The following is a 16,499-nucleotide window of genomic DNA, read 5'->3' on the forward strand; positions in this document are numbered from 1 at the left end:
AAGAGACACTTCTTGTAACAATGTCAGTAATTCAAGTGTTTATTGAAATTTTGATATGTGTGACACAGTGTTTTAAGTGTTGAGATAAAACAGTCTCCCTATACTAATCACAGAGCTAGTTCTCTGTTATATTAATAGATGGGGAATCTGAGGACTATAGAAATTAAGACACTTTTCTAAGATCACAGTCAGTATGTGGCTGAATTGGGATTTAAATTCAAGTTCGGTTGATTCAGAGCTCATTCTGCTTCTTTCATGTTGGGTGTGGGGAATGATATTTGGTTTTAGCATATTGTCTGCTAGGATTTGGGTTAATAGCCCACTACATTAAGGCATTTCTATTGCTTACTGCATTTATCACATCGGCATAATACACCAGATGTACCCTCTGTTTTTTTTTTTTTTCCTGGAAGAACATGCTGATATAAAAGTACAAAAACTCAGTGGAAGACAGTGTTTTTAAAGCAAGTTGAAATGTCTTTATTTCATGAACCAGCCAAATAATGTAACTTGGTAGTTGTATTGAAGATTATAAATTCAAAGGTAGTAATTTGTGTCAGACTTGTCTGTCTAAATTTAACATAGAGTTCAGACTCATGAACCAATTTTCATATTAACCTTTCTGTGTCTGTGATCATTAGGGCCTGCTTTTTAGGTTGGTTGTCGTCTGGGTGGAGCACAACCTTGTGGCTTTCAGCTGTGTGTGTGTGTGTGTGTGTGTGTGTGTACTTGTTTGAAATGATAGAGTTGGGACATGGAAGTTGAGAGAGGAGCTATTGTGTTTTCTTGTTTAGTAAATGAGCTGGAGTTCTTCACAGATGGGGATGGTTGAAGAGCTGGGTTCTAGCTATGGGTCACCTGAGTACTCTGCCTGGGACCTGCCTTTGTTGAGTTAAAGAACCCTTAAAACATGTTGGCATTCCTAGTCTGTACCAGCTGCCAGGACAGCACTTGGTTTATTGAATACTTAGGTTGATTTTCTTTAATTGCATATTTTTAGTAGAAGAGATGAGGAATTGAAAAGTAGTCATGATATGCTTTTGTAAAAATCGCAGTCTTTGATGGAACTAAAGAACAGGGTGTCACTTGTGAAATGACAGAACTGGGTAGATGAACCTTTTCAGAAATAGAGATTGTCATTGGCAGTATGTTTCTTAAAAGTTCCCAGTCCCCCATGGTCCTGTTGTTAGAATTAAGCCTTTTAGCATTGCAGCATGGAGGGGCTTTTGACTTAATTCAGACTTCTTGGTATGTCACGGGACAGTCTTGTGGTTTCAGATGAATGTGGTTCATTGCTATTATTAACCTGGGTTTGGCAGTTGTACATAACTGGAGTTTTTAGGGATTTTGGAAAGCAGAATTGCTTAAGAGAAATAGAGATGCTACTAACATACAGCCTAAGATTTTATTTTCAAGTGTTATTAACATCAAAATCAGCCCAAGTTGGTTATAAATTTAGTGATGTAACAATTTTAATGCTGAGCTTTCAGGTAGACTTATTTTATGAATAGTTGATTAGAATTAAGGTGATTAATTAGAAGGACTTGAGAATGTTTTGAGCAGGTGGTAATCATTATTTTAAAGTCTAATATATGGACATTACATATTAGTCTCTGGTGTATGTATGTCTTATTCTCTTTGTCATTTAGTGTCCTTATTTCTCATACTTATTACATGGGAAAACTCAATACAGTTGTTTGAAGAGCAGTATGCTTTTGTGTATCTCATATATATAAGTAAAATTTAAATTAAAAACGACATTGTATTAGCATATTGATCATAATCCAATTATTTTATAGTTGATGTTGTCCTTAAATTTTACAGGTATATGCCTGAATTTATCAGGTAGTATTTTTGATGCTTTTGTAAACATCTTAACTGTGTGTCCCCACTTAGTCATTTATGACTTAACTTGAATTAGTAGTGAATTTAGTACAATGTTTTTATGTTTTAAATAAATCCTACTATGAAAGTAGGATTAAAAATACTTAAAAATACTTTTTTCAATATGTGTTACCCAGGTGAACAACATGGACACAGGCTCTCAGTTGTTTTATCTCATTTTAACCTTTCTGCAGTGTTTCACTGCAGTTTTAAGTTCTCAGGTATGTAGAATTAATGTCAGAAAGTTAAAAACCACATAGATCAGATATGTTTACTGAGGATAGCTTTGCTATAGTGTATAGACAATTTTTGTGAATAGTGATAGTGTGCTATCACTCTTAATGATGAGGATTAATCAGTTAAATTTTGACTTCAGTTAAATTTTGAAGTCAACATGATGAAGTGGAGAATATGGTGAATTAGATATCAGAATTTAGTTTCTCGTTAGTAAAAGATCATTCTTAAGTCTTTGTCTTTCCATGTCTTAGCTGTTGTAAATAGTGGTGTTGTGAATATTGGGGTGAATAATCTTTTTGAATTAGAGTTTGGTTTTTTTTTTTTTTTTTTTCAGATATATGCCCAGGAGAGTGGATTGTTGGATTATATGGTAGCTCTATTTTTAGTTCTTTCAGGAACCTCCATACATTTTCCAGAGTGGCTGCACCAGTAGATATTGCCATCAGTAGTGTAGGAGGGGTCCTTTTCTCTATACCCTCTCCAGCATTTCTTTTTTTTTTTTTTTCAGCATTTCTTTTTTGAGGACTTTTTGATGACGGCCATTCTGACCGGTGTGAGGTGATACCTCCTTGTTGTTTGATTTACATTTTTCTAATAATTCATGAAGTTGAGCATCTTTTCATCTGTATGTCTTTTTAAAATAATTTTTTCCTGTAAATTTATTTATTTTTAATTTTATTGGAATATAGTTGATTTTCAGTGTTGTGTAATTAATATTTTTAGGTGTACAGCAAAGTGATTCACATACATACACATACATTAATTCTTTTTCAGATTCTTTTCTCATACAGATTATCATAGAATATAGAGTAGAATTCCCAGTGATATACAGTGCGTCCTTGTTGCTTCTGTGTTTAGTAGTGTGTGTATGTATGTTAATTCCAGGCTTCTGATTTCATCTCTCCCCACAATGTGTCCCCTTTGGTGACCATAAGTTAGTTTTCAGTATATGTAAATTTGCTTCTGTTTTGTAAATAGTTTCAGTTGTATCATTAAAAAAAATTAGATTCTGCATGTGGGTGATATGATATTTGTCTTTCTGTATCTGACTTGCTTCCCTTAGTGTTATAATTTCTAGGTTCATCCATGTTGATGCAATGTATGTCTTCTTTGAAGAAATGTCTGTTGATTGAGTTGTTTGGTTTTTGGCTTTTTCCCCCCATATTGAGATGATTGAGTTTGTGTAATTTGGATAATAATTCCTTGTCAGTTGCATCATTCACAAGTATTTTTCTGTCACTATGTAGGCTGTCTTTTTGTTTTCTTGATTGTTTCCTTCACTGTACAGAAGCTTTTAAGTTTGATTAGGCTCCATTTGGGGCTTCCCTGGTGGCTCAGCTGGTAAAGAATCCTCCTGCAGTGTGGGAGATCTGGGTTTGATCCCTGGGTTGGGAAGATCCTCTGAAGAAAGGAATGGCTACCTACTCCATTATTCTGGCCTGTAGAATTTTATGGACTCGTATGGTCCATGGGGTCGCAAAGAGTCGGAAATAACTGAGCGACTTTCATTTGTTTATTTTCACTTTAGTTTCTTTTGATTTGGAAGACTAATCTAAGAAAATTTTGCTTCAGTTTGTGTCAAAGAATGTTTAGCTTTTCTTCTGTTCTAGTTTTATGTCTTATATTTAGGTATTAAACCATTTTGAGTTTATGAGTGTATGTGGTATGGAGTACATGTGTGCTTAGTCCATCAGGCGTGTCTGACTCTTAATGACTCCGTGGACTGTAGCCCTCCTGGGTCCTTTGTTTGTTGGATTCTCCAGGCAAGAACACTGGAGTGGGTAGTCATTCTCTTCTCCAGGGGATCTTCCTGATCACCAGGAATTGAACCTTCATTGCAGGTGGATTCTTTACTGTCTGAACTACCAGGGAAGCCCTATATGGTATGAGGGAATGTTCTCATTTCATTGATTTACACATAGCTGTCCAGTTAGACTCTTTTGCTGATTTCTTCCATTCAGTTTGGAAATACATGCTTTTAAGTATGTACCTTTTTTCTTTAGGTAAATAGATACATACATACATAAATGCAAACAATAATATATATTTGTATATGTCTTTTTCCTTTAAGAAATAGACTTTTGTGGCCTTACTACTACTTCTACTTATCTGGGGTAACCATAGATCTTGGTTGCCCAAGATAATCTCAGGTGTCTTTTGTGCATTTAGGGCCCTCTTTTGCTTTCAAAATTTTACAGTTTAGATGGTCATTTGTATGGTCACATTATTTTTGTCTCTACCCCTTTTCTTTTTTATTTTTTTCATTTATTTGTACTAGTTGGAGGCTAATTACTTTACAGTATTGTGGTTTTTGTCATATGTTGACATGAATCAGCCATGGATTTACATGTATTCCCCATCCCGATCCCCCCTCCCACCTCCCTCTCTACCCGATCCCTCTGGGTCTTCCCAGTGCACCAGGCCCGAGCACTTGTCTCATGCATCCAACCTGGGCTGGTGATCTGTTTCACCATAGATAATATACCTGTTTCGATGCTGTTCTCTTGAAACATCCCACCCTCGCCTTCTCCCGTCTCTACCCCTTTTAAAGGGAAACCTTTCTGAATAGTATATACTTACCATCTCACTTTGAGTTCTTTTTTCTAGTTGCTATTGTTGTGTAACTACCCTGACTCCAACTCTGCACTGAAATGGTTCATGCAAGAGTACGAAAGGCCACCAAATTACAAAATCCCATGGATGCATGTAGTCTTTATAAATGTTTTGGCTTTTTGCAGCCTTTGGCACTATGCCCTGTTCCTTTTTTCATCTTCATCTTCCTTGACTTTTGAAATAATGTTTTACCATTGATTTTCTCTTTTCTCTTTTGTGGTCTGAGTTTACTGATCTTCCCTGATTTTCTACTTTCTGTCCTTAAAATATTGCTATGTCAGAAAACTATAAAACACTGATGAAAGAAATCAAAGAGGACACAAACAGATGGAGAAATATACTGTGTTCATGGATTGGAAGAATCAATATTGTCAAAATGGCTACACTACCCAAAGCAATCTATAGATTCAATACAGTCCCTGTTAGGCTACCAATGGTATTTTTCACAGAACGAGAACAAATAATTTCACAATTTGTATGGAAATACAAAAAACCTTGAATAGCCAAAGTAATCTTGAGAAAGAAGAATGGAACTGAAGGAATCAACCTGCCTGACTTCAGGCTCTACACAGTCATCAAGACAGTATGCTACTGGCACAAAGACAGAAATAGAGATCAATGGAACAGAATAGAAAGCCCAGAGATAAATCCACGTACCTATGGACACCTTATATTCGACAAGGGAGGCAAGGATATACAATGGAAAAAAGACAACCTCTTTAACAAGTGGTGCTGGGAAAACTGGTCAACCACCTGTAAAAGAATGAAACTAGAACACTTTCTAACACCACACACAAAAATAAACTCAAAATGGATTAAAGATCTAAATGTAAGACCAGAAACTATTAAACTCCTAGAGGAGAACATAGGCAAAACACTCTCTGACATAAATCACAGAAGGATCCTCTATGACCCACCTCCCAGAATATTGGAAATAAAAGCAAAAATAAACAAATGGGACCTAATGAAACTTAAAAGCTTTTGCACAACAAAGGAAACTATGAGCAAGGTGAAAAGACAGCCCTCAGATTGGGAGAAAATAATAGCAAATGAAGCAACAGACAAAGGATTAATCTCAAAAATATACAAGCAACTCTTGCAGCTCAATTCCAGAAAAATAAATGACCCAATCAAAAAATGGGCCAAAGAACTAAACAGACATTTCCCCAAAGAAGACATACAGATGGCTAACAAACCCATGAAAAGATGCTCAACATCACTCATTATCAGAGAAATGCAAATCAAAACCACAATGAGGTGCCATTACATGCCAGTCTGGATGGCTGCTATCCAAAAGTCTACAAGCAATAAATGCTGGAGAGGGTGTGGAGAAAAGGGAACCCTCTTACACTGTTGGTGGGAATGCAAACTAGTACAGCTGCTATGGAGAGCAGTGTGGAGATTCCTTAAAAAACTGGAAATAGAACTGCCATATGACCCAGCAATCCCACTTCTGGGCATACACACCAAGGAAACCAGATCTGAAAGAGACATGTGCACCCCAATGTTCATCGCAGCACTGTTTATAATAGCCAGGACATGGAAGCAACCTAGATGCCCACCAGCAGACGAATGGATAAGGAAGCTGTGGTACATACACACCATGGAATATTACTCAGCCATTAAAAAGAATTCATTTGAGTCAGTTCTAATGAGATGGATGAAATGGGAGCCCATTATACAAAGTGGGGTAAGCCAGAAGGATAAAGACCATTACAGTATACTAACAAATATATATGGAATTTAGAAAGATGGTAATGATAACCCTATATGCAAAACAGAAAAAGAGACACAGATGTACAGAACAGACTTTTGGACTCTGTGGGAGAAGGCGAGGGTGGGATGTTTCAAGAGAACAGCATCTAAACATGCATATTATCAAGGGTGAAACAGATTGCCAGCCCAGGTTGGATGCATGAGACAAGTGCTCAGGCCTGGTGCACTGGGAAGACCCAGAGGGATCGGGTAGAGAGGGAGGTGGGAGGGGGGATCGGGATGGGGAATACATGTAACTCTATGGCTGATTCATGTCAACATATGACAAAACCCACTACAATATTGTAAAGTAATTAGCCTCCAACTAATAAAGATAAATGAAAAAAAAAAAAGAAAAATAAAGATATTGCTATGTTGTAAAATTCTAGCTTATTGATTCTTTGCTTTGTCTTTAACATTTTTAAAATTTATTTTACTGAAGTATAATTGATTTATTATACTTTATTGTGTATCAGAATAAACTGTGGAAAATTCTTAAGGAGATGGGAATACTAGACCACCTGACCTGCCTTTTGAGAAACCTGTATGCAGGTCAGGAAGCAACAGTTAGAACTGAACATGGAACAACATACTGGTTCCAAATTGGGAAAGGGGTTCGTCAAGGCTGTATATTGTCACCCTGCTTATTTAACTTATATGCAGAGTACATCATGAGAAATGCTGGGCGGGAGGAAGCATAAGCTGGAATCAGGATTGTCGGGAGAAACATCAATAACCTCAGACATGCAGATGACACCACCCTTAAGGCAGAAAGTGGAGAAGAACTAAATAGTCTTCTTGATGAAGGTGAAAGAGGAGAGTGAAAAAGTTGGCTTAAGGCTCAACATTCAGAAAACTAAGATCATGGCATCTGGTCCCATCACTTCATGGGAAGTAGATGGGGAAGCAGTGGAAACAGTGGCTGGCTTTATTTTTTGGGGCTCCAGAATGACTACAGATGGTGACTACAGCCATGAAATTCAAAGACGCTTACTCCTTGGAAGGAAGTTATGACCAACCTAGACAGCATATTAAAAAGCAGAGACATCGCTTTGCCAACAAAGGTCCATCTAGTCAAGGCTATGGTTTTTCCAGTGTTCATATATGGATGTGAGAGTTGGACTATAAAGAAAGTTTAGTGCCGAAGAATTGATGCTTTTGATCTGTGGTGTTGGAGAAGACTCTTGAGAGTCCCTTGGACTGCAAGGAGATCCAACCAGTCCATTCTAAAGGAGATCAGTCCTGGGTGTTCATTGGAACGACTGATGTTGAAGCTGAAACTCCAATACTTTGGCCCTCTGATGCGAAGAGCTGACTCACTTGAAAAGACCCTGATGCTGGGAAAGATTGAGGGCAGGAGGAGAAGGGGACGACAGAGGATGAGATGCTTGGATGGCATCACCGACTCAATGGACATGGGTGTGGGTGGACTCCGGAAGTTGGTGATGGACAGGGGGCCCTGGTGTGCTGCAGTTCATGGGGTCGCAAAGAGTCGGGCTGAACTGAACTGAACTGAATTGACTTACAATGTTGTGTTGGTTTCTGGTGTATAGCAAAGTGATTCAGTTTACACACACACACACACACGCATACAGGCATACTTTTTCATATTCTTTCCCATTATCATTTATTATAGGATTTTGAATGTAGTTCCATGTAGGAACTTGTTGTTTATGTGTATCTTTTTTCCATTAATATGTTCTTCCTGAATAATTTCACTACCAACTATGTATCAATAACTCCTGTATCCAGAACTCTAGTCTAAGCCTTTCTCCTGAACTCCAGAGCATTTCTTCATCAAAATATCAAAGGTGTTTCTTCTGCAGCATCTCGTTGGCCCATTGAACTAAATCTGTAAACACCCTTATTCCAAACTTGCTTTCCCTCCTGTAGTTCTCTACTTCTCTCTTTTCATCAAATCTGAAACCTGAGAGTCAGGCATCCTTTTTTTCCCTCACTCCCCATGTCCAGTCTCCAAGTCCTTTCTTGGTCTCCTAAATAACATCTGATTCCCTCCCTTGCTATCTTCAGTATTATTTTTGGTTCAGGTTAGAGCATTATTCTTACCTCCACACCTTCCTCTCTAGTCAGTTCTCTAAGTTTTTGTAAATGTGATTTCCTAAAAGACACAAATGATCTTACTGTTATTTTAACACCCTGTTTACTCATTGTCTGAATGAAGTCCTTCTGTGTTTGCGTGAAATAGTTCTGAGTTTTGATCTATCGCCAGTCTACCTTTCCAGCTTTTGGTACTTCACTGCACACTCCAGAGCTAGGGTCACTAAGAATTATAGCGTATGATGTTTTCTTCTTGCAGGGAAGAGAATACCCTTCTTCTCAACTTGAAGCTCATACAGACTTTAAATACTTCATCAATAGTAGAGAATAATGGTTATGATCATGGATTCCAGAGGCATAGTGCCTGGAATCTAAACTGAACTTGGCCAGTTACTGTGTATATTTAGCTATGTTATTTTGGGCAGGCTACTTAATTTCTCTATGCCTTACTTTCCTTGCCTGTAAAATAGGAATGAAGTTGTGAAGATGAATTGATGCTCTGAAGAGTAAATGAATTAACATATGTAATGCCCTTAGGACAGTAACTGGTATACAGTAGATAATAACTGTTACCTATTATTATCCATTGTATATCATTTATTATTGTTCCTTAGTGAGTCCGTACCTGACCTTCCTATGCAGACCTCTTGTCTACATTATAATCTTGCCTCAGTTACAGACTGTGTCACAGTGATGAAATTATGTCTTCCTATTAGACTGTGAATCTTTTCAGTCATGTTTTTCTTTTCATACTTAGTGAATGCTTTTAAGTCAGTGAATGAATGCACAGAAATATTCCCAGGGCCTGGCATTGTGATTCTGAGGATGGTCAATATTTATTCTCTTTTTTAGTGAGATGTCTAAAATGTAAATAATATAAATACACTATGAAAAGTGAAAGTGTCAGTTGCTCAGTCATGTCCGACTCTTTGCAACTCCATGGACTATAACCTGCCAGGCTCCTCTGTCCATGGAAATCTCTAGGCAAGAATACTGGAGTGTAGGTAGCCAATCCCTTTTTCAGGGGATCTTCCCGACCCGGGAATCAAACCTGGGTCTCCTGCATTGTAGACAGATTCTTTACTGTCTGAGCAACCAGGGAAGCGTGCGTGTGTGTGCGTGTGCGCGCACATGTCCGTGCAGTCATCTAGTCATGTCTGACTCTTTGAGACCTTTACTGTCGGAGCCACCGGGCATGCATGCATGTGTGTGTGTGTGTGTGTGTGTGTGCGCGCGCACACCGATTTGTGCAGTCGGAGTGTGTGTGTGAGTGAATGAGTGAGTGATGTGTGTGTGTGCAGTTGCCAAGTCATTCCTGACTCTTTGAAACCAGGCCTTCCTGTCCTTCACCATCTCCCAGAGTTTGCCCAATTTCATGCCCATTGAATTGGTGATGTCATCCAACCGTCTTATCCTCTGTCACCCTCTTCTCCTTCTGCCTTCAGTCTTTACCAGCATCAGGGTCTTTTCCAGTGAGTCAGCTGTTAACATCAGGTGACCAAAGTATTGGAGCTTCAACTTCAGCATATATACTGTATGTATAGTGGTTTTTCCCCGCAATCCTCCTTTTTAAAGATTGAAGTACAATTTATGTAAAAAGCACACATTTTAAGTGTATAATTTGATTAATTTTGAAAAATGTATGCATCTGTGTAACTACAACCCCAGTAAATATATAGAACATTTCAGTCACTCCAAAAAGCTTTCTGGTCCATTCCCTTCCATCCTGCCCCTGGTCAAGCACTGCTTTGGTTTCTATCACCACAGATTAGTTTTACCTGGTCTGTAACTACATATAAATGGAATTACCAATATGTATGCTTCTGTGTCTGGATGTTTTTCACTCAGCATTGTTTCAGAGTTCATCTGTGTCATGACTAGTAAGTAGCTCATTCCTTGTTATTTCTGTGTGGTATTTCAGTGTAAGAATGTACCACAGCTTGTTTATCCATTTTCCCTTTGATGGTCATTGGGGTGTTCCCAGTTTTCTTGCCATTAGGAATATAGCTGCATAACTTGTCTTTGAACATATGTTCTCATTTCTACTGGGTAAAAATATCTTTGAAAAGAATTGCTTGGTCATAGCTGCCAAAAATTTTTCTAAAATGGTTGTACCTTTTTACACTCCTGCCAGCAATGTGAAAGATTCCACGTGCCTCATATTTTTACCAACAACAAATGTTACTAGTCTTTTGTGGAAGTGCTTTAATGTGCATTTATCTGATAATTAATATTGTTAGCATCTTTTCCACGTGCTTTGTTCCTTCATCATTCATAAATTCCTCATCTGAAATGCCCAGGCCTCTCACCCATTTTAAAATTGGACAAATGGTTCATCTTAACTGCTTTATAGGAGTTCTTTGTATAGGCTATTTACAAGTCCTTTGTCATTTATATATATTGTAAATATTTTCTTCCAGTTTATGACTGGCCTTTTTAAAAAAACTTTGCCTTTTATTGTTAAGGTTTTAAATTTTAATGAAGTCCAATTTATCAAATTTTTTACGCATAGTAACTTTTGTGTCTTGTATAAGAATTCTTGGCACCCCTTGATTGTATAGATACTGTATGTTTCTAGAAGCTTTAGCATTTAAGCTTTTGTGTAGTCTTATTTTGAGTTAATAGAGAACACTTTGAGTTACAAATGCTTGGGTAAGTTCATGAGAAAGCATTCTTACTCTTTTTATTATTGTTGAGATAAATTTCATGCACTGTAAAATTTACCTTTTTACTGTGTACAATCTAATGGGTTTTTTAGTATAGTGACACAGTTATCCAGCTATCACTGCTATCATATTCCAGAACATTTCATCAATCCACATGCTTATGAAGTCAGAGAAAGACAAATATTATATGATATCACTTACATGTGGAATGTAAAAAATAAAACATACTACTGAATATAACAAAAATAAACTCACAGATATAGAGAACAATCTAGTGATTACCAGTGGGGAAAGGAGAGGGGCAAGATTAGGAGTAGGGAATTAAGAGGTACAAACTACTACATATAAAATAAGTAAGCTACAAGGGAATATTGTACAGCACAAGGAATGTTTTATAAAAACTAAATGGAGAATAACCTTTACAAAGTGTGAATCAGTATGTTGTACACTTGAACTTGTATAATATTGTAAATCAACTATACCTCAGTTAAAAAAAAAAGAACTCCTTATACATTGCAGTTATCTCCCTTCTCCCCTGCCAGCCCTCCTGGGCAGCCACTAATTTACTTTCTGTCACAGTGGATTTGACTATTCTGGACAAGTCAGAGGGGATAAATGGAATTTTATGATATATGGCCTTTTGTGTCTGGCTTTCACTTGGCTTAATGTTTATAAGGGTCAGCCATATTGCAGCTTTTTATAGCCAAGTAATATTCCGTTGGATAGGTATAACATTTTGTTTATTCATTCATCAGTTGATGGGCACACCTTTAAACTTTTCAAAAGAAGTTTCTATGTTTTATTTTTTCAGGTTGTGTAATATGCTAGTTTAATCCATGTACTCATTGGAAGAATACTTTACAAATACTTAAATAAGAAAAGGAGCAGAGCATTCTAACTTATTATTATTGAAGTAAATTTCACATACTATAAAATTCATCCATTTAAAATGTACAGTTCCAGCATGTCAGCTCTCTAGCTGTGGAGGGCAGGAGTGCGCCAGCTCAGTAGCTGTGCTATAAGGGCTTAGTTGCTCCACAGTGTGTGGGGTCTTATTTCCCTGACCAGGGACTGAACCCTAGTCCCCTGCATTGCAAGGTGGATTGCAAGTTGTCTCAATCTGATCCAAATCCAAGCACATGAATACGAATGATTGCTGGAGAAAATGACCCAAATGTGTAGTTTGTGACTGGTATATTTTCATAGCCTTCAGTCTCAGGTAGACTTTCATAATTTCCAAGAAATCTTATGTTTCCTAGTCAGCATATTTTCTTTTGCTACAAAGACTGCTCTCTTTGCTGTCTGCTGTCCCCACATTTTACAACCTGTCCTTTTTTCCTTCACCTGCTTTAGAAAGTATATAGGGCTTCTAGATAAGAATTCCCCCATATCTATGAATCTCCCTTTATCTGTGTCCATCGTTTCTTTTTGTCCTAATGCAGCGGTTATCCTTTCTTAATTCTTTGATTTGTACTCTATATTCTATCCTCACCCACTTCCTTAGACGCCTTACTTTGTCAGTCTTCCTCTCCCATCCACTTCACACTTTTGTCATCAGTATGTAAACATGGTCATGTATCCTTTTTAATAACAAAATAGCTGTCTTCTATTTCATGATTCCTTTTCTTTCTCACTTTCTTTGACATTTGTCTTAAAATCTCTATTTTCTCGATCCTTATTAGGTCCTCAAATCTCTGCAATCTGACCCCTGTACTTAGAAGTCTCTTTATCATGGTCACCAGTGACTTCTTTGTTTCTAAAACTAGTGGATACTTTTTAGTAACAGCCATGATATTTCTTCTTCCTCTCTAAAGTGCTTCTCTTTCTTAGTTTTCCTGAGACTGACCTCCTGATTTTCTGTATCTGTCCTTCTGTGGTTTCCTTTGTGTAACATCAAAGCACAGTTTAATAAAAGCTGTTAGTGGGATGCAAATCATTGTGATCTAAGGATGAATCCCTGGTTTAGTTCGATTGTCCAGAGTAAGTTTTTCATCAATTCATAGACATTTGCTAAGGATTAAATAGAAGAAAACTAAAATTATATTTTCTGTCAAGATTGGGGTGAAGATGTTTTATGTTGCCAGTTATGGATTTTTTTTTTTAACATTCATTGATAGGGTTAGAGTTGCTGTTGCTGTTGTTCAGTTGCTAAGTTGTGTCCGACTGTGTGCAACCCCATGGACTGTAAGCCCACCAGGCTCACCTGTCCATGGGGAATTTCTCAGGCAAGAATACTGGAGTGGGTTGCCTTTTCCTTCTCTAGGGGATCTTCCTGACTCAGGGATTGAACCTGCATTGGTGGGCAGATTCTTTACCACTGAGCCACCAGGGAGTACTAGGATTAGGGTTAAGGATCTCTTAAGAAAGTGAAGGAAAGCAATCAAAAGCTGTGACTGATGGATTGTGAGGAATTGACCTCTTAGCCTGACTAACAATAGGCAGTTCCTGGAATGACAGTTCTCTTCTTTCTTGGCAGCTGTCCTGTAAGTTGTAGTGCATGCAGTTTACGAGATTAGTATCTCTGTCATACAATTCATTGTTTTCTCTCTTTTCCTCTCCTCCTCATCTCACTCATTCCATTAGTTTTTTAAGTTGTGAAATACAATGCCTATATAAAAGTACACAGGACAAATGCAGTAGCATTTTTCTTTTTTCTTTTTGGTACTGTATCTGTGTAAACATTATCCGGTCAAAAATAGAACATCATCAGTGCCCCAGTCCTCATGGTATGTCCCTTCCTGGTGAAATCTCACCACCCTCACCTAGCTCTGAGCTGTAACCACTCTCCAAGCTTTTGAAGCCATCATTTCTTTTGTCTTCCTGATAATTTTAATAAAAACTAAATGTGCATCACTTGATAAAATACCTGATTTGAATCGTTCTGTAAATGGCAAAATACACTACTGTGTGTATGTGTGGTATTGTTTTCTTTTGCTCATGGTCTATCTATGTTTTTGCCTGCAACTGAGGTTCTTTCATTATGTTTATTATGTAGTGCTTCATAGTATGAATATTTACCCATTCTTTTGGTAAGTATATGAATAGTTTGCAGTTTTCAACTAATATGAACAGTGCTGCTCTGAACATTCTTGTATAATGGCATACTTTTCTGGAATAGGATTGCTGGGTCAACTTCATTTTTACTAGATGTTTTCTAATTAGTGTATATATTTTAAAACCTATTCTCCAAAAAGATTATGCCATTTTCACTCATATCAACTATATATGAGGAATTTCTATCCCATTTGGATGTTCACCACCTTTTAAAAATTGTTTTTGTTTTATAAGTAATTAGCTTTTGTTATTTAAACTGAAAACTGGATCTGTTTTTTTCACTTTCATATTAAAGAAACAGTAACAAAAGTATTTAAAAATAAGGATTGTTAATCTTATGCCATCTGAGTCCATGCTGTGAAATAAGTATATATTTTCGTTATAGTAAATGTTTTTACATATTTTTATTAGCTATATTTAGATTCATGTGGGATGACTATATTTTATATACACTGAATGATACTTGCCACAACTATTCTTTCCTTTTAACCTAAAGTGCCATAACGGTGTAAATTTTCAGCCGTAGACGAAATGGTAGTTTTTTTTTTTTTTTTTTTTTTTTTGAAATGGTAGTATTTTATATAAAGATCTTCTGTATTATCTTGAGCAGCAGTACAACTTTGGGTTTCATCATATAGGTTTTTATTTCCAGGTGTTTATGTGGAATATTTATTAAAGCAATTCTAATGAATCTTTATTTTTCTTTAAAGTTGGCCTTTGCCAGAGTTTGATCCAAGCCAGATTCGACTGATTGTATATCAAGACTGTGAAAGACGAGGGAGAAATGTCTTGTTTGACTCCAGTGTTAAGAGAAAAAATGAGGACATATCAGTATCGGTGAGCATTGTTATTGGTTTGGTTCAAGTTTAATGTCAAATATTCTAATTCAAGAAAGAGTGAGTCAGACTTCAATTATGGTACTTTTTATTTGTCAATATAAAACATCTTTAGCATGTTATTAAAATTTAGAGCACTGATTTTGAGAATTTTTAAAGGAAAAAATATTTGCCTTATTTGCATTGGTCTAGCACCAGAGAAAATTTTAGTTTGACAGTTACTTATATACTTGTATTGTGAGATATGACTAGAGCTACAGGGATTCTTAAACAGGACCTGGTACAAATCTCCCATCTTACATAGTTGTGAAAAGTGTGACCAGAGAGGTGACATTATTTGTCTGAAGGTACAAAGCAAGTTAAATCTTAAGCCCTAGTCCATCATATTTTCCCATTCTATGAAGCAGTAGCAAGAATGTCTATTAGTTGACTTTGCATATCATATTTTAAAATATTTTATAACTAGTTTAGCAGGAGTACATAGCCATTCACTTAATTATCCAAGTAAATGCAAGTGATTGTTGTCATTTTGCTACTGCTACTTCTGTGACCCTTTCAGGCATAAGGACTCTCCATCCCCTGGATCTGTAATCTGGAAATGGAAGCCTGGAACTGTCTTTCTCTCCTCCCCTAAATTGACAATTTTCACTAACATTTCAGTAAACAACTCAAAGCAGAATACTTTGGGAAAGATTCTTCTACCAATAGAATTGACTTATAATAGACAAAGAGTTGTGTTTTTTTTTTTTTTAAGAGTTGTTTTTTAATGGGCAAACAGCAGATTTTTCTACCAATAGAATTGATTTATAATAGACAAAGAGTTATTTTTTAATAGGCATACAGCTACTTGGGAGTTTGTACTTGAGATTTTGTGTTCTTAGATTGTGCTTTGTTTAGATTTCTTAGCTGTTATCTGGATTTTTTTTTTCAGTCTGACAAAAAAATTTGCAACATTTTCTTAAAATATTTAGTTGTGCAGATAACTAAGTATCTACAAAGCATTAGGTGCTTGGAGATTTGTCTCTACCTTTCTTGTTGCCTGCAGTTAGACATTCTTACAGAGGTAAAGATTGAAAAAATAAATAATCCCAAAGGGAAATCAACCCTGTATACTCATTGGAAGGACTGATGCTGAAGCTCCAGTATTTGGGTCATCTGATGAGAACAGCCGACTCATTGGAAAAGTCCCTGATGCTGGGAATGATTGAAGGCAAAAGGAGAAAAGAGCAGCAGAGAATGAGATGGTTATATGGCATCACTGATGCAATGGACATGAACTTGGACAAGCTGTAGGAGATGGTGAAGGACAGGAAGGCCTGGCGTGCTATATGGGGTCCTTGGCCATGGGGTTGCTAAGGATCACACACAACTGAGAGACTGAACAACAACAACAGTA

General features: G+C 36.9%; 1 protein-coding gene across 2 annotated transcripts in view; it reads left to right on the top strand.

Moving 5' to 3' along the window:
• Positions 1–16,499, top strand: part of FNIP1 (folliculin interacting protein 1) — a 131,521-nt gene that overhangs the window by 36,512 nt on the left and 78,510 nt on the right. For both annotated transcript variants that reach the window (XM_020900698.2, XM_020900706.2), the window contains exon 2: positions 14,978–15,104. In XM_020900698.2, coding sequence (XP_020756357.1) covers positions 14,978–15,104 — 127 coding nt within the window. The remainder of the gene's footprint in view (positions 1–14,977; positions 15,105–16,499) is intronic.

This window comes from Odocoileus virginianus, chromosome 3 (assembly GCF_023699985.2).
Source record: "Odocoileus virginianus isolate 20LAN1187 ecotype Illinois chromosome 3, Ovbor_1.2, whole genome shotgun sequence".
Taxonomy (NCBI): domain Eukaryota; kingdom Metazoa; phylum Chordata; class Mammalia; order Artiodactyla; family Cervidae; genus Odocoileus; species Odocoileus virginianus.